The sequence below is a fragment of the Tyto alba genome, unplaced genomic scaffold, assembly GCF_018691265.1.
Source record: "Tyto alba isolate M040663 unplaced genomic scaffold, T.alba_DEE_v4.0 Super-Scaffold_45, whole genome shotgun sequence".
NCBI classification, from domain to species: Eukaryota; Metazoa; Chordata; class Aves; order Strigiformes; family Tytonidae; genus Tyto; species Tyto alba.
Window position 1 is genome coordinate 27,501,263 of NW_024881321.1, and position 25,193 is coordinate 27,526,455.

A 25,193-nucleotide genomic window follows, 5' to 3' on the forward strand; every position below is an offset into this window, starting at 1 on the left:
AGAAAGAGGCATTAACTGCCCACAGATCCAGTACAGCCAATTGAGAGAGCAATTAACTAGTGGCTAGAGAGAATTAAAGTCCTCAGAAAGATAATCCACACAATAGCCCTAGAGGCAGAGCTGGGAGCTACAGAGGTCTGGATAACAAAAAGGCTGAGAAAGGGATGTTTTTGAGCACCTCTTCCTCTCCAGGGCTTAAACATCTCATTTGCATCTGCGTGTTACATGCTCCTGTGTGATTCGGAGCCCTTTGTCAGAAGAAAGCACCAATTCAGAAGGAATTATTTCAAAGGGGAGTCGGGGCGGGAGAGGTGATGATGATTACACCCATCTCATCTTGAAGTCATTCAGGAGCTCAGCTCCCATCTGCCAGCAAAGTGCCTCGAGTAAAAAGTGACTACGGAGATGGATGTGCTGGTCCCTCCTCCTTCCCCCCCGGGCTGGGCTCGGTGACTGCTCAGTTATGTACGTGAGAGGAAAAAGCGATGGGCAGAGGTGGTCCACGGACACCAGTGACACCTGTCTTGGGTGGGCACTGCCCTCCCTATCCCCATTTCGGTGCCCCCTCTGTGCCCCCACCCCACAGACTCCAGGAGCTGAGGTGACACTGCACTGATTTGTAGGACCAAAATCCCAGGGTGTCCTGGGCTCTGTGGAGATTTGAGATGGTGTGTTTTCAGTATTGTTTCGCTCAGTTTAGGAATCTGTGCCTCTTTGCCTCCAGTTATGGGACAGAAGAGTCCCTTTTCATCTCAACCTGGCAGTAATAGCTTTAATAAAATTTATTCAACAACAGATCACAAGTACTTACTAGTACCTGAATAAACCAGCAATAAAAAAATGCTTTTTCTGTAGTTTGGGATGAGTGGAACATTAAAACATGTAAAACCAACCTTTACAATCAGAGTTGATGCAGGATTTCCTCCAACCGTTTTGTAATGTTCCTATTCTCAGCTTTCTTCCTTTTTAAGCATTTCATATAAAGCTTACCTGTGCTTCCTCCTTTCACCAAGGACACAACTTTCCTCGGTTGCAAGACCAAGACTGTCTTTTTAAAAAGGGAGAAAACAACTTTCTGGTGTCACCAGATAATTTTCTAGTAAGCCACGAGAGGGCAGGCTGTGCCCTCGATACAGCTTGCTTCAGACAGATTTATACCAGCAAGTGTTCAAACCAGTCACAGTTTTAAAGCCCTAATTATTAAACTAAGGCCCAGCGATTGGAAAGAGTAACATGCAGATCTTTGACCTTAGCATTTTGCATGTGCATAGTATCAATCTAATGCCCTCACTGCTTTTCTTCTGGAAAGGAAAACACCTTTCTACTCAACTTACAAGTGAAAACTGATCAACTCTCACTTTTTTTACCCATCCGCACTTGGGCAATATCAGGTCTAACAAGTTGGCTGCTATACTACATTTTTCACATTTTTCACCTGTCTCTCCTTTCCCTACCTCACTGACACTGCCACTTGCCCATAACTAGGGCAGCTTGCAAAGCAAACACTTGGGTCATCAATATCCAAACCTCTAAGGTGGGGAAGCCAGTTGGGCGCACACTATGCCCTGTGAGCCCAAGGAAAAATCTAATTTACCCGTGGAAGTGGCAGCCTAGTCTGTCTCCTAAACTTTGTCATTCACATCACATGAAAGACAAAAAGGTGTCAATCTGCATCCAACAGCATCTCTCTAAATCAGTATTGAGCAGAAATTGTTGCATGTGAAGACTCATAGTCTTGTAGTGCTGGAAAGTGGCTGACACTTGCCCCTTGAGAAGGGCACGTGGAGACCTCAGACCTAGCTGCAAACCAACACTGACCAGGGTCCAACTGATGTGACACAAGCCGAAGCCAGGTCTCTGGAGACCTCAGCCGATGTCCTCAGCACCAACGCCGGTCCCTACACAGTAAAAACCCCTGACAGGCAACCTGAATTGAGAGTTAGGGTACTGGGCTGAGTGGCTGTACAAAAACGCTCCAACCACTGACGTCTTGGGCATGAGCCAAGGCTAAGTGCGCTGAGGCCCCCCAAAGGCACCCCGGAACAGCAGAAACAGCAGGAGATCATTGTCCACCTGATGCCGCAAGGAATACCTGAGCATGTGGTGAGCAAATCATAACTTTTCCTTGTCCCAGAAAGTCTGCATTTTAGAGGCAAGTTTTGTGAATTACACATATTCAAAGCTAGGTATATGTGAAGACCTACTGAGATCTTCTTTCTAGTTCATACAGCTAGTATTGAGGAGGCCTAGAAGAAACACCAGAAAGCATTACTAACTGGAATTTTTTATTTAAGACTACAAAAGCAGTTTTTCTAAGACTCAGGACCTTACAAAATGCAAAATCTGAGCACTCCATTAATGTAACATATTATGCACCAAATCTGACACAATCCATTCAGGACTTCATTTGCTGTGTAAAAACCCTCTCTCGAGATAGCATGGGAGAGCCACCCAAATATGGTTAAAATCTATGTCTAAATAAAGAAATATATAGGGAATATATAAAGGAATGTTTAAGATGGGGTCTAGGGAGTGCCTCATCCAAACCTCATCCCCTACCTGCAGACCTGGGTAATGAGAGATATCTCAGTCTTGGGTCCTGGGTCCCAGACTGGAGATTTGGGTCTAAATTCATGAAACAGTGCAGCAGAGACAAAATACAGAAGGATAAGCACCATTTTCAACTTCTGTCACAGGTCCCTAACACAGAGGTAAAGCACAAGTATATCTCTAGCTGTCAGGGAACTCCTGCATTTAAATTTCAGGAGAACTTGAGCTTGGAGGTTTACCTACTGCTAACATCAGCTTGATTGGAAATAACATACGGAATTGATCATGCTTCTGAAATAAACTGTAATCAGAGGGGTCCTATTGTATTTTGTCAAACAGCATGAAACATTTTGAACCTTAAAAAAAGACTATGCTATTCAGAATATTTATTGGTAACTGTAAAATAATATGTAATCCAAATATATATGTAGAGTTAATAACTTTCCGCACATCTCTGAGCCGCTAAATGAAATCAAGAATACATTGAGGTAAAAAATTATCTTGGTTATTCAAGTTGATTTTCTTCTATTTAGAGCTTTAGCTGTCTTGATCTAAATCTATAGAGGGTGATTTACAAGTGTCACACACTCCAGATAATGTTTGGTAATAAGAAAAGTCTGGCCTGTCTTGGGCCTTGTACATATGTACCCAGGGACCTCATATATTACAATTCACAAGATAACAGGAAAGCCTGAATGAGAACAATGTAGTCAGCTGCCAAAGGAGTGTGTGATAAATTCTCAGCTCTCAGTAAGACAATCAAGGTCACTTCCTACAAGAATAAGCAAAGACACTAAGCAAGGACACTAGGCCTCTTCCATGTACTTTTTGGGGCTGAAGCGCACATTCATCAGTTGTTCAAAACCTCTTCTCTGCCTTCGGCGCTGGAAAAGTACAAGCAGCAGAAGGAGTGTGGCCAGAGCTGTAAGTGCTCCTCCAATTGTGGATCCAACCGTGACAGCCCATGCTTGGGTTTCGTCAAGTGAACCTGGAAATATGAAATGTCTGAAGTGAGGACAGCCCATAATTTCATTTCTCAAATCACATGGAAGAAAGAAGATATCCCACAGCCTGGTAATTTGATTACTTGTGTGGCTTAGAGACCCACTGACCAGAGGGGAAGCTGGTAATGCACCGTGTAACCAACACACATACCAGAGCCGGAGATGTTTCCTGCCAGAGAATTCTACAGCTGAATGTAAACTTCAACCTTTCATACAAGTTGAAGTGTTGAGAACGGGAAAGATTAACACTAACAAAACAAAAATACCATTCTCTTATCTAAATTGGACAAAATTATGAATGATTTAAGCAATTCTTTCTATAATGACATTTCATCATAGCTGTTTCCAAGTTATTTCAGTCAACAGAAAAACCTCAAATTTTCCTATAGACCACAAAGAAGACTACTGTCAAACTTTTAACTGAAAACACTACATAGTGTGGTTCTGCTGACCGGCTCCAGATCACATCCTCTGATTTTGAACCGCTTCTGTGGAACCACTGTCTTCTAAGATAATATTGCCCATTCTTATAATAATCCTGCTTCGCTTGGCTAAATAACTTTGTGTTTTCATTTATGCTTCCGGAAGCAACAACTGCCTGCTGTCCCGTCCTGAAAAATGCTACATATACTGAGATTGCAATAATTACATTTGACTAAATATTCACTAAAAAACTCTCAAAAGGATTTAAGGTATTTAAAAGGTATTTGACATATGGTCTTAAATCCTGCTAGCTCAAGGAGCTGTCACACTGGCTATAAAAGCAACTAAAAGTTGTGTGCCCCAATCTGCAATCTCTGTCAACAAAAGAATGGAGGTCAATCGTGCCCAAATTCGGTAAGATCCCAAAATTAATTGTTTACCACTTTACCATCTCTCAAGTAAAAGCCAGCAATGTATTACCTATGTTGATTTTTAATGTGGTTACATGAAGTAGAATTAGCAATTTATATATTTAGATAAAAGAGAAGGGGTTTGTTGTAAAAACTTTATTCTCTGAACACTGACCGTGCAGGCAGGGATAGATATGCTGCTTCATAGTGAGATAACTATTTAGGTGGGAGTTGAGAAGCAGCAGAATCACAAGCTGCCTTTGTGGCTCTCTGGGTACCTCATACCCAAGGGGCAGCAGCATTTCCAAAGCGGGAGCAGGGACAGTGGTCCAGAGGGAGGAAAACTTAAACTCCATAAAAGGGGAAGTTTAAATTTCCAGGGGAAATTCTGGGGACGCCCCTGAGAAAAGCACTGCAGAAGCATGTCTCCAAAAGTCAGGGCTCCCCTGCGTGAATGCGGTTTGAGGACAAGGGTTTCAATCTTTTGCAGTCTATAGACCTTTAAACAGTCTCCACAGATTAAAACCACAGATACATGGTAAGCATTTAGAAGACGTTTCTGGCCACATAGGTTAGATAAGCACCTACTGCCTCTCAAAGGAATCCTGAGGTAGAGAAAGAAACAGCTCAGATTCAATCTTTGTTAAAGCAGCTGAAGCATGTTTTTCATGCATTTCTTACACTTGTGCCTTTTACAAATATTTGTAACTCGTGTTGCAAATTTGGGATTTGTGCATAAATTCTTTGTTTTCTTGGGTTTTGTCTTTATATCATTTAAGTCCAAGGTAATTTCAAATGAACAGACAAACCCTAAGGCACATCACACCTATGGGGATGGAAAATCTTTAAAACTAGGGGCAAAACACCCAGTTACGTCTTTCCAGAGTATCCAAAGATTAATGGAGTTGACCTCTAATGAGATTCATAATGCAATATCAGTCAGAGCCTGTGCAAAACAAGTATTTTCTGATGACCAACATTAGCCAGGCAAGCTCCCTGGCAGAGTGTCTGACCTCTGACAGGTTAAAGGATCCTGTAACAGGCATGAACAGTGCTGGGAGCAGGAGTCAAAAACAATGATTCCTCAGCTCCAGTGGAGCACCATCATGAATGCCAGAGCTGTTTTGAGTTGATGTGTTTTGCAGCAGAGCAAAGTATGTGCACACTTGTAGTTACCATGGCTTATGTGGTGAGTTGTTAACTCCCTGTGCTACAATATGTGATTGCTCATGAGCAGTTGAATAGACCTATAAGTTTTGTGAAAGATGCTTTATTTTCCGTAAGCCAGTGTCATTGAAAACGTGAGCTGTCTCATTGCTTGGCCTGGAACAGCCTCCAAACCTGTCCTGGGTTTGAGTGAGTGGTGGGGTTATTTTTGGTAGCAGGGGAGGGGGCTATAGGGGTGGCCACCTGTGAGAAGCTTCTCAAAGCTCCCCCAGCTCCAATTCAGCTCCACCTCTGCTTGAAAACTGAGCCCATCAGCTGCGCCTCTGCGATAACGTATTTAAGAAGGGACGTGGTGACGGGCAGTCGGACTTGTGAGGAGGAGCTGCTGCAGCTGCGTGAACACCAAGGTCAGTGGAGGAACGGAGGAAGAAAGGAGGGGGGGAGGTGTGCCGGAGCAGAGACCCCCCTGTGTCCTGTGGTGAGACGGCAGGGCAGCCCCCCACTGCCACTCATGAATATCTACAGTGGAGCAGACACTGATTTATGGCCTGTGTTTCATTTCACTTGGATGATCAAGGTGCTGTGCCCGAAGAAGGCCGGGGTCTCATGGGAACAGGCAGCCCCGCTGCTGTAATTCAGTGCTGGGAGGATTGCAGCATGTGGGGGTGTCCCACGCCAGAGCAGCTCGGGAAGGGCTGCAGCCGTGGGAGGGAATCCAGTTGGAGGAAGTTAGTGACCCACGATGGAGCAGTGTGGGGAACGCTGCGGCCCATGGGAGGAATTAATGTCAGAGAATGTTTGTGGAGGACTGTCTCCTGTGAGAGGGGGACCACGATGGGGCAGGGGAAGAAGTTCCAGAAGCTCCTCCCACCGAAGATGGGAGGAGCAGCAGCCCTGACTGCACCCCCCATTCCCTGACCCTGCACCACTGGGGGAGGAGGTAGAGATATCGGGAGCAGAGCTGATCCCGGGAAGAAGGGAGGGGTGGGGGGAAGGTGTTCTCAAGATGTGGCAATGCTTCTCACTGTCCTACTCTGTTATGTGTTGTTAGTGTCTGTAATAAATGTATGTTCCTTTTTTCTTCCCCTAACGAGTCTGCCTTTTGCTCTTGACCATAATGGGTGATTTGCCCCTCCCGGTCCTATCTTGAACCCCAAGCCTGGCTCTCTGTCCCTTCTCATTGCCGGAAGAGAAGGGGGATTGAGTGGCTGCGTGGTCTTTCGCTGCCGACCAGGCTCAAACCACGACAACACCTTTGAGACATACCTGGCAGGTCAATGGCATAGGTGTAGCCGAGCTGCTCCGCAGTTTGGAAGATCTCATTGTTGGTCACAGGAGGGAAAAAAGGGACCATATTATACAGTCTGTTGTGACCAATGGGAGCCAGCTCCTCGGGCCAGGCATTGTCAGGTGGTTTAAACCTCTTCATCCACTCGTCAAAGATGGCATCAGTAAAGGAGTGAAGAACCTGAAAATCCAAGCGTGGGTATACACATTTACTAAGCTCTGTTAGAACTCAACAGCATTTAAAACACTCTCACCTAAGGTGGCAGCAGCTTTTGAAAGAGAAGGAAGAGGGTAATCTAATTTAGGTGGGATTTACAGAATGGGAATCCAGGAAAGCTCATGAGAATTGAGTAAACTGATCTCCTGCATGGGATATCTTGCTGTATTTGTCCTTGTTGCTGTTGTTCATAATGAGCTCTTTCTCCAGACAATTTAATATCAGCTGGTATTGAACAGGCAGGTCCATCCTCTCGGGTGGGGGCCCACTGAGCTCATTCAGGTGAATGTACCTCTCAAATGTATTTTAATCTCTCTCATCTCTGAACAGGTATGGAAAATTGTAGGAAATTTGATTCTTTCATGCTCATTTTAGAGCAAGCCACCAGCTCCACAGCTCCAGGTACCCATGAATCTGGTCAGGTCTTGACCAGTGAGTTTATAAGTCTATAAAGCACTAATACATGAAAGTTGTTTCAGACAAGAATTACAAATGTCTGAGGCAATTCAACTTAATTTCTAATGTAGCCATTAATTACAACCCTGGAAAAAACTTAGAAAATATCCTACAGAAAATAATCTTGAGTATAAAATTACACCTCAGTGAAATGAAGATTTCATTGTGTAAGAAATAAATGAATGTAGGAATTCAATAATTATTAAGGAAATAAGCTGGAGAGCCACTACATAAGTATTCTGACTAATTTCTCCAACAAAAGATTGCAAACTTAAAGTGAAAGTAAGAAATTAATTATTTGTATTAGAATTTGTCCATATAATCACTGTGGTTTGATCTAACAGAGGAAAATAAATTGGCATGATCTTATTAGGAGAGAAAGATGTGTAAACAGAGTCAACTGTTGGCTTTTTATTTGCACATTGCTGTTTGTGCTGCTCATTGCAGTGCAGCACTGTACCATTGCACCAGTGAAATCACATTATTTCTATTTCCCAAGAGACCCTGAAATTAGATGCACTTCCTTTTAGCCTGTGAATTTTGAAACAAAGACACAAACTACTCGGTCTACTGCTCTAAAATAACTAGCCCCACTTTCAGTTTATCTTGTTGCTGTGGAATTGTCAGGCATAAGCCATTAAGTTTAGATACAACCTAATGAAAGGATTCAGGACAACATGACTAGCTCCTCTCCCTAGAAATTTATTTTGTATTTTACAAATCACTGTGAGATTTCTCTCCTCTTTATTTGACCATTATGCAGTCATGGCAGTGTTCAAGAAAAAGATAAATATTTTCTCCTTTTCTGTTTAAAGGACTTATTTTTAGGGAATTCACTTTACTTCTGTGCTGCAAGTCTCTGGTGAGATAGCTGACTTTGACCCACAGCCACTGCCACTCACTCTGGAGGAAAAAGACATACCACAAAGATGGGATCGTTGGCAGCTGCATGAGGGAGAACACTGGTCCCATTCAGGAATGAGTGAGCCAAATTGTGAAGGCTCAGCATCCGCAAGTTAAGGGCTCCACCAGGTTTATCGAAGCCCTCCAGCGCATTCCTGTGGATGGGTAAAAGCAGCATCAAGTAACCAGACTTTGCTGACAAATGAGCACGTAAAGAAAACCCTTGACCCAGCCGAAGAGCTGGAAGAGCTGAAAGACAAACCTGAAACTGAAACTGGAATTGCGGAAAAAGGGGGGGCTGTCAAACTCCTGCAGGGAGAGGCAGCTCTGGACGTCCTCCGCGGTGGGCAGGCGCTCGCTGGAGCCCGCGGGCGGCCTCCGCCGCAGCGGCCCTTCATCACTCCCGTTGCACAGAGTGACCAGGCGGTTGTAGTCATCCAAGCTGAGCGTGACATGGAAAGAGGCACAAGTCAGAAGAAGGTCATGACTTGTTGGCTTTTTCCCCCATAGCATGAAAGAGGCCTTGGCTATATGTGTGAGAGAGAAGAGGTTAGGGACTGACAACTCCCCGGGCATCTCAGTTCACCTCCCGTGGCCTGGGAGCTGAATTTATTGCAGGACTGACACCGTGCCATGGCTTTCTGTGGCTCTGCATCCTCTGTGGACCATCAGTCATTTGGACCAAGAGTTACCAGGTTTGTTGTCCACAGATGCTTTAGAAAAGGCAAGTACAACTCCCTTCATGCCTTTTCCCCTCCCGAGGGCTTTGGAATAACATTTTTTGCCAGACAATCTAAAACAGTCTTTTGAATTTTGAATTGACAAACTTTCAGTCCTAAGGACTAGTTTTTTAACTCTTATCAAAGAGGGAAAAAAACCCAGGAAAGTCCCACTGTGGGGTGGGCTGAGAAAATGAAAGGAAAGACAGAAAACAGGATTTCACTTTCCATCCCTCAACCCTTTTACAGGAAAAGCAACTGCAATTCATTGCATCCTCTTTTTCAAGGCCTAGAGGACATCCTGCTGTTGCTGAGGTTGCCCACTAGCTAATGGGGAGCAAGTTCTTTATATCAGGAAGAGAAAGAGGAAAGGAGGGGACAAAAACAGTGTAACACTTGTGAAAAATTCTGTGCTATTCAATATGAAATGAAACGGCATTTTCAGAAACCCCTGAGGTAAACAAAAGCCCTTCTCTGTTTAACCTTGGCAAGGCAAAAGTTTAGTCACTTCAGTTTTTAAGGAAAAACAAAGCCCTATTTATCTTAGAGAAAAAAATAGGGGCAAGATTTAAAGCCTAAAGCTAGAATTTAAAGTAGCTCCTTAGGTACCCAGAGAAAGAGGCTCTTTTGAAAAGCCGTGAGCTCTCAGTATCTCCAACTGACTGACTGCATGCTGCCCTGGAGCTGACAGAAGAATGTTACATGGGTATTGTAACCAGCAGCATCTTATATTGTAGTGCCCCAATCCTGCATGTGAATCCCCTGTCAAAGCCCTGCTCTTACCCGAATCAGTATATGCCTAAGGAAGCTGGCAGCAAGCTCCTGGCTGTCTCTGTTTTGTTTTCCATGTGCAAACTCAGCCACTTCAAAGTCAATCCCCAAACTGCACTAAATATATCAGGGTTAAGGTCTCACCCAATACAAGGCAACAGATTTTTCAGCCTATCTCTAGCTTCCTATATGCCAAAACAGTTTTCTGCTTCTGCTGCCAAAATCAGTTGGGTGTTTGTTACAGAGAACCAACACACAGGCATTTCTTCTTTAAAACGATACTTGGCAATGTGCAAACTCTTCAGACTTTTGGCAGTCTCAAATTGGCTGAATTGACTAAAATCCTGTAGCAAAAGAATCATCTTTAAAAAATATACTACCATAATACCAAAGAGGAAAGTTTACACAGCACCATCTACACACAAACCGACCGTGATTCTCAGTTTTAAAAAAGATGTCTTGGCTCTTTTCCTGCTGCTTGTTCACACTGAGAGAGCAGCCCGTGCTCTCAACGCTGAACGAAAGCGAGGTTTGGTCAGTATGCAAGCTTTCCCTAGATATTCTCGTACCTGTTACAAACTATTTGCCACCGGGAGAACCTGGAGCTCAGGCTGATCAGCCCCGGGTCATCCAGCCGCGATGCTCCGAAGAGCTGGTCCGTGCAGACATCACACTCGTTTCTACCTGTGGCAAAGTTCCAGTAGGGCAGCGCGAAGGAGTCGTTGCCCACCAGCCGCTGCAACGGACAGAAATGCATTAGCAGGGAATCACCTTCAAAGGAAAAAGAAAGAAAGAGACCCCTGAAAGTTGTTTCACTGGATATTCTGCTTTTCGTTCTGCATTTCAACTACATGCATCTCACAGTGCTGCTCTAACTCCATTCAAAAGATTGGAGCATTAAGTCAGTCCAAGCAAAGACACTCTCCTGTTGGTCTGCACTTCTTTTGGCCCACATTAGGCTTTCTACCAACTCAGAGACCAGGCGGGAACAGAGATGAATTGAGCCTTGAGCAGCTAAGAGGCATTTGGAGTGAGGTAAGTGGGTCATGGGTAAAATTGTGCATGTGGTTTGCTTTTGCTCCAGAAAGGCTAGCTAGCTGTGGGGAAGAATCTGAACTTGTATGAATAGAGGAATACAGTGCATTTGTTTGTGCTTGCTTGTTAGATACGATTTCATGCAAGATCCTGCAGCTATTTTGATACCAATCATTTTCACTAGAGATCCGCAAGGCTGAAATACAGTAACATTGCCAATGTAGAAGGAACACAAGTGGAAATCAGTCACTGATTCAGCAACTGACTGTTGGGCACGTTAACATATATTTCTTTAAAAGATGTATTGCTGAATATCTGTATGTATTAAATGTATCATGTGGCACATTTAAGGGTGGTAATATTTAAAGTTGCTTTTATTGGGATGCTGTCTTCAACATCAGGGAACAATATATGTTACCAAGTTTTACATGTAAGTGTTGCTTTGATTTTATTAATAAAGAGTGTTAATTCACATCTTCTGTCTGCTGTTGTGGAGATGAAGAAAAAAATCTCCATGATAACCTTCACGGTGTTGTTCACAGTGAGAAACTGTTAAGTCCTCAGTATCTTGAAAGCACTAATTTCACTTTAAACAAAAAAAGGATCAGTGAACAAACACTCCTGGGAGTTTGGGTAAGAATCTATCCTAGGAAATACCTTACCCTTGGCTGGCTCAACAAAGTCACATAGCAAAAGAGAGAAGCTGCATGAGGAAAGGGAAAGGCTGTTCAGCTAACCTGCAGGTCTCTCTCCAGCAACAGCAAATGGTACCTATGCCAAGTAACAAAGGCAGGTCCTTGATGGGAGAAATCGATACCTGTGAAGGGGTGGCCAGGCCCTACAAAGGGAAGATAAAATAAGCACTTAGGCACCAAATGAGGCTCGAGAGAAAGACAGCACCTTCTTCTACTGCCTGGAGTAGATTTAAACAAAAACCTGCAGCTCTGCACCTTTGGAAAAAGCACACAGATCAAAAGCTACACCACTTACATGGGACAAGTGAAACAAACTCCTCTGTGGATATTCACTTCAGTGCTTCCCAAAAGTTCACATTCCACCAAAAGTTGGATATTGTGAAGATTTCTTATCATTTCCATGGGTTTTGGTTTTAAGAAGCAGTTTTATCATTTAAAATCTTAGCTTCTTGCTAATATGTACCACATCATTATCTTATTCTCTTGCTCAGCTACAGGACTTACACCATGTATCTGTCAAGAGAACCTCAGCATTTTCCATAACCTGACAACAGTAATTCAACATCCTTTGCCAATTTTCTTCAAATTGTGCTTGTTATTTCTTGTGTTGTGCTCTTGATATTACACATGAGAACTAAGACACTTGAAGGCTAGAGGCTTCGAACCACATATGGATTTGTTAATCACTGCAGCAAGCTTCAACACACATATGAATTTTTTTATCACTGCAGCAATACTAGAAGTTGCCACTTTCCCTTTCCACGCGATTTTCCTGTCCCCTGAAGGACCTTTGCACTTGCTAGGCCAGAGACTGCTTCCTTCAGCCTTGGGAAATGGAACAGCGTCAGAAGGACACACTGAAGAAAAACAACTGCAGCATATCAGATACCATCTAGCAAGGAGTTAGATATATGCTGTTCAGCTTGCACGTAGGACTGCCAGTTAGAAAAGCCATACTGGTGCCTTCTTCTGTGAGAGCTGGGCTTTGCGAAGTGGGGCTGGCTTAGGTACTTCTGTCTAGAAGAACAATGAGGACTAGGAATCTAGGATTTGGAGAAAGCATGGGGTTAGATACCCAAACCTCTAACCCAGTTTGGTTACAAAATTTGGCTGTGGTTATTCAGGCAAATCTCATCCTTAATACCTTGCCAAAGGCCACAGAAAACAGTAGCACTCTGGTCCCCAATGTCCCCACATGGTCTCTGCCTTCACCACTGCAGAGCCCCTTTCCCACTGCTGCTGCATCCACCTTGTCCTGTGAACTAGGAACACCTTTTTGAAGTCAGCCCCTGCCTGACCACGCTTCAGTTCACCCAGCAGTGGGGCCTGTGAACTGCCTCCCTGTCAGACAGAAGATGCACCAGAGGTGCGTCTGGTCACCATGGGGTGGGGGGGGGTGTAGACCACAGCAGGTCTGAAGCACACCTCCCTCAACCGTGGATGGCCACCACCTTCTCACCACCAACTGTTCCACTCCACAGATCTGCTCCTAGTGGGACTCACTGGAGTAGCGCAGCTGTGTTAAGCATACTTACCTTTGTTCAGCAATGATATTTTTCACCTTTTCTTTTACCTGCAGAGCCCGTTGGATAAGAAAAGCACTAACCTAGTAGCGTGTCTCTGACTGAGTAGTAATGAAGCCAAACAAAGTAGTTGTAAATACTACAGTTGGCAATTTGTGGTTCCTCTCCAGTGGGACCAAGCAGACTTAACCAGTGCTGAGTCGCAATTACATAGTCTGGGTGAATTGTTGTCTTTGCACGGTCTAGAGCACTGAAGAACTGCTCTCTCTCCTCTGCCGTCAGGGAGTGGACATCTTTCCTGACAACTGCTGGCTTCCTCACGTTGCATTTGGGGCCGGTCCAGCCAAACTTACAGTCACCACAGTTATAGCCAGCAAAATTTCCTGAATCAAGAGGGAAAGAGCAGTCATGACATTATGAATCAGGGAAAACTAACAGTGAAATGCAGAAGAATTAAGAATTAGCACTCTTTTTCCGCAGAGACGCCAGTTCCTGGAAGGCACAGCAGCTGAGCAGACTGGCAGCTTTGCCAGCTGCCTAACCAGAAGGATGGCTCGCTTCCCAGCACCGCGGCAGGGCCAAGAACCACACTCAGCTGGCTGGGAAGGTGAAGTGCTGGGTAATGGGCTTGATGCCCCAAGGTGCTCAGAGCTCTGCAAAGCCCTCAGGCACGTGAGTAGTCTCACCGAACAGTGGGCTGAGCACTTTGGGTTAAGCAAGTGATGAAGTGCTTTGCTCGACTGGCTATCAAGTACTTCCAGGATCAAACCCAAAAAAAGGTCGGTTCACATGGATCCTTAAGCGCATAAAAGAATCCCCAAACAAAACAGTTCTCTCAAGGACAAAACTTAGGAAAAACTAATGTCTGTTAACAGTGTATCTGGGACACAACACGATCCAGGACAAGCACCAGGAGTGCTGCAGGTCACGCTTTAAGCATTATTAAATGGTGCTGCAATAAGAGCCTGAGAAACACTGCAGTAAGCCGCTGGCATCGTTCCTAAGGCACATAATCAGGTCTGCTCTAGGCTATTAGCTCAGACCCTCTAATGTGGCAGAAGAGCCCAGGAGAGCAGAGCTTGCTGTGAGCGTGGCCTCTCACTCAGCGTGGCAGACTGCCAGCTGCAGCAGAGAGGCCCTGCTGCAGATCCTTTTGCCTTTGCCGGGGGCAGACGGGGGGACAACCGACCATTCCCGCAGCGGACATCTGCCTCCTGCCCGCACGCAGGCAGGCTGCTGGCGTAGCAGTGGTGTAGGGCAGCGGGCACTGCTGCCAGGGGAAGGAGGGAGCAGAGGGGCAACCAGGGGTCCTCTGGGATCTCCACTCAGTTCTCAAAAAATTGCACTGAGACTCCCTAACGCCACCCTCCCTCCAACCCCGTGTACACACTCGCTCCACAACAACCATGCCAACTGTTTTCCCAAATGCCACAAAGGGTCACTGCTCCCCACACATATCGTCACTGCTAGACCCAGGACAGGCTTCGGGCTAACGTGGGGACGGGGAACTGGCTTATGAAGTGTTCCTGGATGGGCAGACGTCCCTTGGGTGTAGAGATGAGTCTATGAGCAGAACAACAGTTAACACTAAAGTAAGATTTCAGATTGTCAGGGGCTACAGGGCTTATTACCAGTTTCAAAGTCCCCCAAGGTTACAAGGGCTGTTACCAGAATGTCTGTGTAGCTTATGGCTAGCTTTAGGATACGGGCTGCTGAGATCTAAACATTTGTGACAGACTCCTGTGAGACCTACCAAGAAGACATGTGGACTCTTAACTGTAGGTTTTGAGAGCTTATGGTTACCTCAGAGGGTCTGAAATGTATAGGCTTACATACTGTCATGAAGCTTAGGACCAGTGCTAAGGTTAGGCACCACAAGGGTGAAGACTTCAACTAGGTTTTGGATCGTGCACAGCCCAGTGGCATACCATGTGGACAGTTTCCAGGTTATGGCTTATGTTTTGTCCCAGTGCAGTTAGGAGGAGTTGAGCTCGGCTGCCATGTTTCAGCTAGGATGGAATGCACCCAAAGCCAGGGGTCTGCATCAGTTTAGGGGATGAAGACGTATGCCAGAAAAAGCAAAAGTTTTCAACACTACCATATTAGGCCGTGTATATTGCACAAGTTTCAGTAGATGGACCATGAACTTCTGGAAAGCAGCCATTGTCCCCTGACACCAAAAGGTACAGTTCAACCCTTTTTAAGAGAAGGGAGGCAAAGCATGAATTAACCATGAATAAATCTGTCAACAGCCTTTTTTGAGATTGGCAGTCATGCTTCCAGTAATTCAGGTGACCCATCTACTCTCAGTGTTGAATAAGCATCACACTGAAATACAGCACTAATGGAATCAAAGTTAGTGCAGGAGCAGGTTTGTCCCGTCTGGTTTGGTACCAGAACAAGACTCCATCAGTCACTTGTTGGGGCTCTGATGGTGCCTATTCCTCTCTCAGTAAGAGCCCTTTGAATCTATGCAGCTCTTGATGTCCCAGATCATTTTATCGGACAACATCCATATTTTAGGTATACTCTGTGCACCTCTTCAGGCTGTGAAAAGAAATTCGCAAAATCCCGAAATGACGAGTCATCTTCATGGGAAAAAAGTTTTTCTCCACCTGTATGGCATCTGTAGCCAGGTGGACCAATAACTCCTCACCTGTTTCCCTTCCAGAGCTCCTAATTATATCCAGTTGATGCTATGCAGGATTTTCTCCCTTAACCACCTAATCTATTAAGTAATACAAGAGGTCCATTCTTTCCACCACTTTGCCAGACACTTGTCAATGGGACATGAGCTTTTACTGAGTAAGGAGGGAAACTGCAGTGAAGAAGACCCTGGCAAACAGGAGAACCCAATTTCCAGGCAAAGTGGTATTTCACACTGCAGTATTTCTGCTGATTGTATTGAACATTTTTGTAACATACTCAGGCCTATTTCACAATATTCTCTTGTCAGAAAAGCACACAACACCACTACTTCATGGAATCGAAAGTCACTTTTTGTCATTTTCTTTCAGCAGACTCCATGCATCACAGGACTGTCGTTAGGCAGCAGCTGAAATGGCAAGAAGCTGATGGAGGTCTGTGGGACTTACCACATTGCAAACAGGAATAACTGCAGTACTCACCCACAGGTTCTTTATGTCCCACCTAAGCCACTTTTTCAGTATGTGTTTCTAAAGCACTCTACCAGGCCACTGCTCTGGAAATAATGCATTGCTGTTTTCAAAATGTTTGTTTACTGCCTTGTGGAATTCCCACATGATAGCACTGTGAAATGTATGTCCCAGTCTCTTACAACTTAACTTCAGTGTCTTCTATGCTGGTGATGGTGGACTTCAGTGGTACAGCTCTAAGACAGCAGGAAAAGTAATCTCATCAGGATATAGAACATAGCAGACATCTTCAGTAAGACAATGAGATCCTTTCAGGATCCTCTTGAACACAGGGAGCATAGCAACATGCAAGGTTTCAATCCTTAGCATTTTTTTGCCTTCAGTGACTAACAAGTAGCAACTCAGTGTACTACTTCTCTGAGGCTATGCCAGGGACAAGGGAGATTATTCTCACCTCTTGTGGTTCCTAGAAAATACAGTGGGCAAGGTTGTTCTGGCACACAGATCATGTCACAGACGGGGCCCAGTTGTGCCCCGCTTGTTCCACTGCTTTCAGGAATGACCCTTGTACTGCTGCTGGGCAAAGAAAGTCATCTGGGGTGTCTTCCCCACTAACTCTTTTGTCTGGAGATGGGATCACCTGCCTCAGGAGCTGTCTTCCATGTCTAAACTCATCATCATTAATGGTGGTCTTTCCCAGTCAAGTTGGGTGAATCTGGCTGTTTCTGTAGGCACTATGGCTATGCTACTTCTCCCAGTGAGTCAATCCATGGGCATGTCACTGAGAAAAAGACACTTCTTATGACATGACTCTTGGTATGTGTTAATACACATCACTGGTGTATGCTAACACCAGTTATCACATACCACTGTAGCTGCTTCTCAACCCCAGTGATTGCCAGGGATTTTTCTACCTCTGAGCAGTCATAGCATGTGGTTGGCCTTCAGACACTGAGTGTAACACAAATTAATAACTCCATCAACTCAGTGTCTTTTCTTCAGTAAAAAGGAACCCATCCAACACTCACCATCTTCTGCCTTGTTTTATTGTACTAAGATGAAATCTGAGCAGCTGCCATGCCTTTTTCTTCCACAGAGACCAGCTTAATACGCATCATTTATCAGATGGGGAGAAAGGACCCCTTTTCAGACTTCTTTAGCCATTGCATTGAAAGAGAAGTTCCATTAGTTTTGAAACACCAGCAGACTTCAGTATCCAAAGGGTAGGATCAGGATTGCTACTATGTGAGACAAATGGTTAGTTCTTCTGTCTCTTCTAGCTCTTCATTTGGACATACTGTTAGGCTTTAGGATGTGGAAGATCTGTACCTAGCACAGGCTTTAACATCACCATCAAGGTATGGTTATAATTCAGTATTTTCCCACAGCCACGTTGTCCTATAATAAGTAAATTAAGTGTATTTTATAACTACTTCAAAAGCTAATTTTTACCTAATGGAAGGGCCACCATATCAGCTACATGGCTTAACTGGCAATTTGTTTACACAAAATATGCTTACACAACCTTCTGCCTCCAGCTTGGTTATATATAGCACAGGAATGTGGAAAGATTTAATTTTTTTTTTCTCAAAAAACCTCTATGAAAAAAAAAATAGAGTAATGTTCAGAACACGTCCACATGTTAACCTTAGGAATTGGCAAGGAAAAAAAAGAAATGTTTAACTCCTCAGTGAATTCATTGTTTAATCACTGTCAAAATCTGTATTAGCAACCACATGACTGACTGCAGTGGGGGTTTTTTTCACAATAATCTTCTGTAGTGAGTTTTTTAAATGCTATTCTAGATCTGTATCCCATTAGTACAATTTTATCCCTTAGAACTCAAAAGAGCATTTAGTTCATAGGTCTTCTAAAACAGTATTCTCCTAAATTATATTTAACTATCCCACTGAAATACTGCTTTGTTGTGTAATTAGCTACAAGTATCAATTTTCAGGGTTAGAGTAGTACATCCAATATTTTGTCTAATTCAACACATACACCTTATTGAGGAATATGATAATATTAAGGAATATTAACATATTTCCCTTCGCGTAGTACTGCACACTGTCAACAACTATCATCAAGTTTAAGAATTTATATAAATTGAATTAATATTAGGCGCACCCAGATGAATTGTAGAACACATACCATGGATTCAAAAATGAAATTAGACAGGAACTAAAAACTCTTTGCTACCTCTTAGCTACATTCATGCCATAACCACATCTTTTTCCTAGAGATGCTATTTTTGCTGCCACCAACACACTGAGTGAAACGTGCAGCAAGCAGCATCCTGACAAGAGACTTACAATTGTCTTTTTAACCATGGCTCTTTGTACAAAAAGTGGGAAATAAAGCTGGATCTTGCTGTTGTACTACTCTTATTCTATTTATCTCCAGTTAAAGAAAGACTAATGCATATTATCCGATAAAGTCTAGAAATGGAAAATAAATGTGGGGCGTTTTAATTTGCCTTAGAAAATTTACACTGATTTGAGAAAAATTATAAAAATAATATGACTCCACAATAACCACTCACCAATATTTGTTTGTGTTTGGGATTTTCCTTTTTTTTTTTCCCCCCCAGAAATACTCAGCATCAATCATGGATATGATTTTAAGACATTTTTCCTCAGTTAACAGCTACAACAAATGGCTAAATGTTCAAAGTTCCTTTTATCATTAGCTATTAAGATTTTAGCAGAAAGCCCAAATAGATTAATTTATTGTGAGAATTCCAGAATGCCCCCTTTGGAAAATCCTGTCCCCTGTTCCTCACAGCTCCTCCAGGTTTCCTACCGTACAGCCATCAGCTATGTGACAGGTTTAAATGGCACTATCTAACCAAATATAATCAGCTACATGGCAGTTGGAGGTCCCATAGATTATTGTTTACACCATGTCTAAACTACAAATTAAACAGTGCTAAGACGACTCTGGAACACAACCATTTATATTGTTAAAATGCTAGAAAGACCCTTGGCATGGGCTGGAGTTTGCACAAGCAAGGAACCATTTCAAATAGGCAGTTTTCACATAACATTCATTTGGGGAGTAAGATACCTTAATAGTAGGGATGTGCACTGCTCCATTTCCCTTTCAATGAGCATATTTAATTTATGTTACCTATCATAGGTACCATAGCCCTAGATGCCTAACAAAGACCACATGTCACACCATTTAAAACACTCACGTGCAGCCAGCCAACCAGTGTCTAAAACAGAGTAAAAAAAATACAGTAAAATACTAACAGACACAGACATACAATTACCAGCATTGTAAAAACATCAGATCCAATTCAAATGCCATGCAGTTGTGAACTTCTTAGCATTCTCCTAGACTAGAAATTCCTTTGCATGCAGCATCAGGCAGAGTGGAGTCCAGGAAACTTTCCTAAAAATCATCCTTAAGCATGCCTTCCACCTTAATATTTTATCACGGGTCTATTTAGATAAAAAAGACTGCAATGAGAAAGAGGAATACAAGAAATAAAAATGCAGCAAGAAAAACACATTTAAAGAGCTGAGAGCGACAGCTCAGCAGAAGAAAGGCTGAAGAAAGGACACTACATTCTGGTCATGTAACCTGGGACCCAGCCCTGCAAATATCAAGTACCGGTGCTTATCTCTACTTGGCCAAGCAAATTAATGTCTGCCTATGCAGACCATGTCTGTCTTCACCACTCTTCAATTTACTCCCAGGTCTTGGTGCCCTCGTTACTTAGACTGTGTAAATATTGGTGTATGCCCATGTGCTTCAGTGTTCTTCTTACTCTGAGTCTGTGCCTGTACGTGATACCTGACTTTAGTTTTGGAGGTATATAATAACCTTTAAAATGAAAGAAACCTACACCAAATTTTTTTCTTTCTTTTTTTTTTTTTTTAAGTGTCTGGAAAAGTACTTCCACGCAAGCATTTGAAATCTAGTCAAAGGAAGAGATAAAAACCAATTTATACTCTCAAGTCTGTTGTTGTTATTTTGAGGAGCTTCAGTGACTCCATGTTTCCATTTAAGTCATCTGCCACTACCTCTCTGCTCTCAGTTGATAACAGCATTGCGAACTTATCCGCACTTGCTGAAAGCACTGCAGTGCTTTAGACAAAACAGTTCAGCTAGTCCTAAGAATCAGGTTGAAGGAAAACAGGCTGTTCTTCCCACGTTAGAAAATTCAAACAACTTTATGTTTCCAACAAGAAATCCCAGGCTGCATTTGAAATCTGCCTAGCAAGTGACTTTAGTGATTGAGATGTGCTTTTTGCCTGACTCCTGGTACCACCTCCTGCCAGCTGTGAGAAGCAGGCTGGGCTGAGGCTGCAGTTCCTGCTCATCTTAACCCTCCTTCAACCAGGGCTATTGCTGAAAAAGGGTCCTGTTGCCTTATCCTACCCTGACCTTGCCTTCATACTCCCTCCCTCCTGCCAGCACTAGTGAACTGGTCTTCTTAAGACCTGATCCTTCTGTACAGGTTAGCCTTCAAGCACATCTCCTCCCTCATCCATTTCACCTCCAGCAGGTGAACACAGAAGCCCATGTAAAGTCACGGGTGAGAAGGAGCGGCTGGAGATGGGGAAGAAAATGACAGGATGGCCTCTGGTGGTTGTACAGACCCATTTTGGATCAAAGTGAGCTGTAGACTTAGATAACAACCCCGGGAAATACCCTGGCCAGACATCCACACATTTTCAGTGCACGGGGGTATATCGTGCTGCAAAGTACTGCACCGAGAGGAATAAATCTCTGATCAGTGCACACTGATCCAGGTTTGCTGCACCGTGATTAGCAGTGACAGAGGTTTGAACGCAGCACTGAAACATCCAAAAACCTGGTGAGAAAGGTGATGGGTGGCTACAGGAACAAAGAGGAAAACCCAAAATCTTGCATGAGAGAAAATGCTTTTTTGACTCTGTTGCCCTGAAAAAGTGCTGATAGTATCTTGAACATGACAGTATTTTAGGAAACTGATACATTTGGAGGCTTCTTGATGCCTTACACCACCGGGGACGTTTCTGGCCTTCAGAGCAAGGTTAGCAGACCCATCCATCCCCATCCCCTCGCCCCAGCACCGCTCTCACCTGTGCACCGACAGCTCTGGTTGAAGAACTTGAGGGGCCACCGTTCCCGGTCATCCACATTTCGAAGGGTGTAGGGGCCACTCCAGGGCTGAGTATCTGCCTGCACCCCCTGACACCGTCCCCTGCCCTGCAGGGACCCACAGACGTTGCCTGGCTCTGTCCCCAAGGGCGGGCAGCAGCGCTTCAAGTGAAGGGCATCCACCGTCATGCAGGCGCGGGGGAACTGTGCCTGTGCCTGGGGGGGCCAGCAGCAGCTCAGGTAGCCCAGCCCAGCCCAGAAGAGCCACCTCAGGGCACCCATTACGGCTGGGTGCAGGCTCTGCCCCTCTGCTGAACCTGAGCGAGCGGAGCAGGGAGATCTCTGCCACGGGACAGCATGGCCTTGCCACGGCTCCATGCCCCGGGTAAGCGGGATAATCCCTGTCGCTGCTGAGGGTGCTGGTGTTGAGTGTTTGTTTAATCCCGCTCTCTAATTGCCTTGAATGCGGTGAAAAAGACAGGCGCTTTGGCTCTGGGGTGCCTGCCCAGCAGCCACGGCTTTGAGCAGGGTTTATATAGAGGTTGGGAGAAACCCTCATTAGAGGGATTAGCACGGCACAAATCCTCGTGTTTTGCACATGACATCAAGGGCAGAAAAGATGCCAGTGTGAGAGCAAGTTCTGTGGGCTCTGGCAGCTTGTCAGGCAAGTGAATGCCTCGGATTTACTTCTCCAAGTCTTTCATGAGCTTTAAGAAATTGATGGTCTCGTTTTAGTTGAGGTGGCTGAAGAAACACGTTTATTCTTTTAATCAAAACCCTGTAGACAGATGATAAATAGAAGAGGAAACCCCTTCTCTTTTCAGTTCATTCACTGCAAGAAAATACTTTCCACTGAAGCAGTAGCAGTGGAAAATGAACTAGAAGCACAGAGGATATAGGTGCATCATTAACAAAAATTAATAAACCTGGTAGTAACAGTTTAGGATGGAGACTTCACCTGCTGACCACAGAACTCCAGTGCTTGTACTGTGAATATCTGAGTGGCAAGTGGAGAAGGGTTCCCTTCTTAATAGACATTTTGCATGCAGAATGAATGATGTAATTGTTTTTAAAGGGTGAGTGGTCCTTGTTTGCGTTCTAATCCTTTCCCCATTATTACCCAGAGGTTGTTTTGGGGCTGGTCTGGCGGCTAGACTCTCAGAACTGTCACAGCTGAGCATTTATTACCCACCTGGCAGGAGACAGTCTGTAAGATCAATACACACACCAGACATGCAGACAAGTGGTTTTGTTCAGGACATTGACAAAAATTACTTTAAAAAGCTGCCCACAGTGCAAATCCTATGTGCTAGAGGAATAAAACGAATAAATCAAAATAAAGTAGTGATAAATCATGAGAGGAGTCTGAAGCAATAGCTATTAGTTCAGTTCCACCATACTGAATAAAAAGTGGCAACTCCCTCTGCTTCACTGAAAGTTTTCTCTACCTCCCTCCTCCCCATTTCTATTGTTTAGCCATTTCTGTAAGTAAGTATCATGAAAAAAGCTGTGGTTGTGTCTGTACTATTCTGTATTTTCGTGGATGTTCAACCACACCATTCTGGCACAAGAAGTCTATTATCTATGCAGGAAACTTACTGCCATCATGCAGCGAAGGAGTTCATCCACACTGCAGACACCATCATCAGCACTTTCAGGTTCTCCAGTCTTTATATAAAAAATTTATTACTTGCCAGACAAACTAAAATACGATGCTACTTCATTTATGTAGAAGCACAAAGACAATTAGCACTACCAAGTAGTCTGAAATGGGTTTCAACTCATCTCCCTTAGGTTTCAGTTTACCTGGAGCTGGCTCTTGCCTGCTGCTCTTGACAACATGTGAAAGAGACAGAAAGTAGGTAGGTCTAGCTGATGGAAAAATATGTTTAAGAAGCTCACGAGTTATAAATGGAGGCACTGCCTCAAAACCACTCTGAACAACACACCTCTCCATACTACTCAACACTACTCTCTGGTGTGAGAAAGATCACTCTTGGAATTAAGTTAGACAATGTCTTGAACCAAAGTTAGCAACGTACCATCTGAAAGCAATTAAAGTGAACACACATCGGCATCACCAAAAAGAGCCATCAAAATATATGGATGGGATTCAGCTAGCTGATTAAACCCCTGAACTGAAGTGTCTCTATCTAAAATATGTGTTTATACAACCATTATAATCAAAGCCGGCTCAGCTCAGACACCCAGAAGAAGGTAGCTACTGCCATTTGTGAGCCTACATGAGATAAGAAAGAATAGGCACAAAGAAAGGCGAGGTGCTGAGGCAGGCAAGGCAAGATAAGGCAAGGAAAAGTGCTTCTAAGGTAGTACATGAGGAAGGAGAAATCTGTCATTTTCAGAGGAGTTAGAGTGTGGAGAAAAGGCATAGCGGTTAGATGATAATACAGAGATTACCTAGTTAGCAGGGGAAAAAAACTGTGAGTAGAAGAGTGGCACACATATAGTTTTTCTTATGATTACTGCCCTCCATCACAACCACAGAATTTTACAAAACTGGGAGCACACTACAGCATGTAGTACTAGCGCAGATGTAGCCCTAGCCTCCAGTCCTCAGTAATGCATCAACATTTTAGGAGACCCCTCCCTGGCCAGGGGGGAGCACCTGGAGGGACAGAAAAAGGACAGACAGATCCCGCATCCTGGCATCACCGTGTCGCTGCCCGTTGCAGGCCTGCCAGCACCGGCAGCCGCATGCCGCTGCATGACACGCCGTGCGGGTGACACTGAGCAAAAGTACAAAAAGACAGTTGTCTCTCAACTAGTCATTACGAAAACAGCAGGAACGGAATGTTCCTTAGTGCCTTGCTGTTGAGAAGTTCCCACAGCTTCCCCACGGCTACTGTGCTTAAATAAAGGAGCTGCTGGTAGGGCCGTACAATATGGGCACTATACTGGTTTACAAAATAGCATGCTGAATGACTTTTTATTTACTATGAGGTTTTACTATCTCGTGAAAAATGAGCAGTGCTGTGTGTTGGCACTGCGGCCCAAAATGGCTTGTCTGCAGCTATCAGAAACTTTTCGGGTAGCAAATGTTAGCACATGAGTAGTGGCCAAAGCCCCGGTGACCCAAATTGTGACCGCACTGCCTTGGCTACGCTTCTGAGCTACCAGGTCAGGCTACCACACCTGAAACTCTGTTAAATTTTAGTTCAAATATTTAGGCTTTACTCTGAAAAGACAGGAAAACAGTACTTCAGCAACCCTGTAGTCTAGATTGATGCTCAGGTTCACCCCCAACAGCAAATTTCTCAGCCTATCATCAAAGGTTGCCATAGAAATATATCCATATGGATGCCAACACATTTTGGGGATTAATATGCTCGCGTAATTTTTTGACAAGAAAGGTAATAAAGAAGAAGAATACTCAAATGTATAGGCAAAGTAATCACTAAACACAACTCACCTGAGTAATACAGAATTTCTGAGCAGTAAGTAGGCATGGGGTTCACATTTTTTTTCTCAATTACAGTATTTTTTCTCAGGCTCCTTCTTCTCAGGCTCCTTCTACTATACTCAAGTACAGACTAGCATCAAGCTAGAAAAGTATTTAGCTTTTGGAATTCTGGAAAGAATTCTAGCCAAAATACAACATTCTACATATAAATTTATGTGGAAATCAATGTACCAGTAGGAAGAATAAACCACATGGTAATTCATAATGTCAGGTGATAACTGTGGAGATAGAAGAAGAAAGATAATTTTGTAAGAAAAACTCCAGACAAGGTCAAAGTGGAAAGAAGAGACATAAGAAGCAGCAACCAAGTAAGTGTTCCACAGACAAAAGCATTTTCAAATT

At 43.9% G+C, this 25,193-nt stretch overlaps 1 protein-coding gene across 2 annotated transcripts; it reads right to left on the bottom strand.

The window, feature by feature from the left end:
• Positions 1 to 2,291: 2,291 nt before the first annotated feature.
• On the bottom strand, positions 2,292 to 21,859 carry DCT (dopachrome tautomerase). 2 transcript variants are annotated; one of them, XM_033002008.2, is made up of 8 exons: positions 21,352 to 21,859; positions 13,244 to 13,543; positions 11,680 to 11,780; positions 10,477 to 10,643; positions 8,680 to 8,859; positions 8,437 to 8,572; positions 6,821 to 7,022; positions 2,292 to 3,538 (listed from the first exon to the last, which is right to left on the bottom strand). In XM_033002008.2, exons 1-8 carry the CDS (start codon positions 21,746 to 21,748, stop codon positions 3,357 to 3,359), a joined length of 1,665 nt encoding a protein of 554 aa, XP_032857899.2. In that variant the 5' UTR covers positions 21,749 to 21,859; the 3' UTR covers positions 2,292 to 3,356. The 2 variants fall into 2 exon arrangements, with proteins under 2 accessions (XP_032857899.2, XP_032857909.2); XM_033002018.2 differs by lacking the exon at positions 13,244 to 13,543.
• Between the last annotated feature and the right edge of the window lie 3,334 nt (positions 21,860 to 25,193).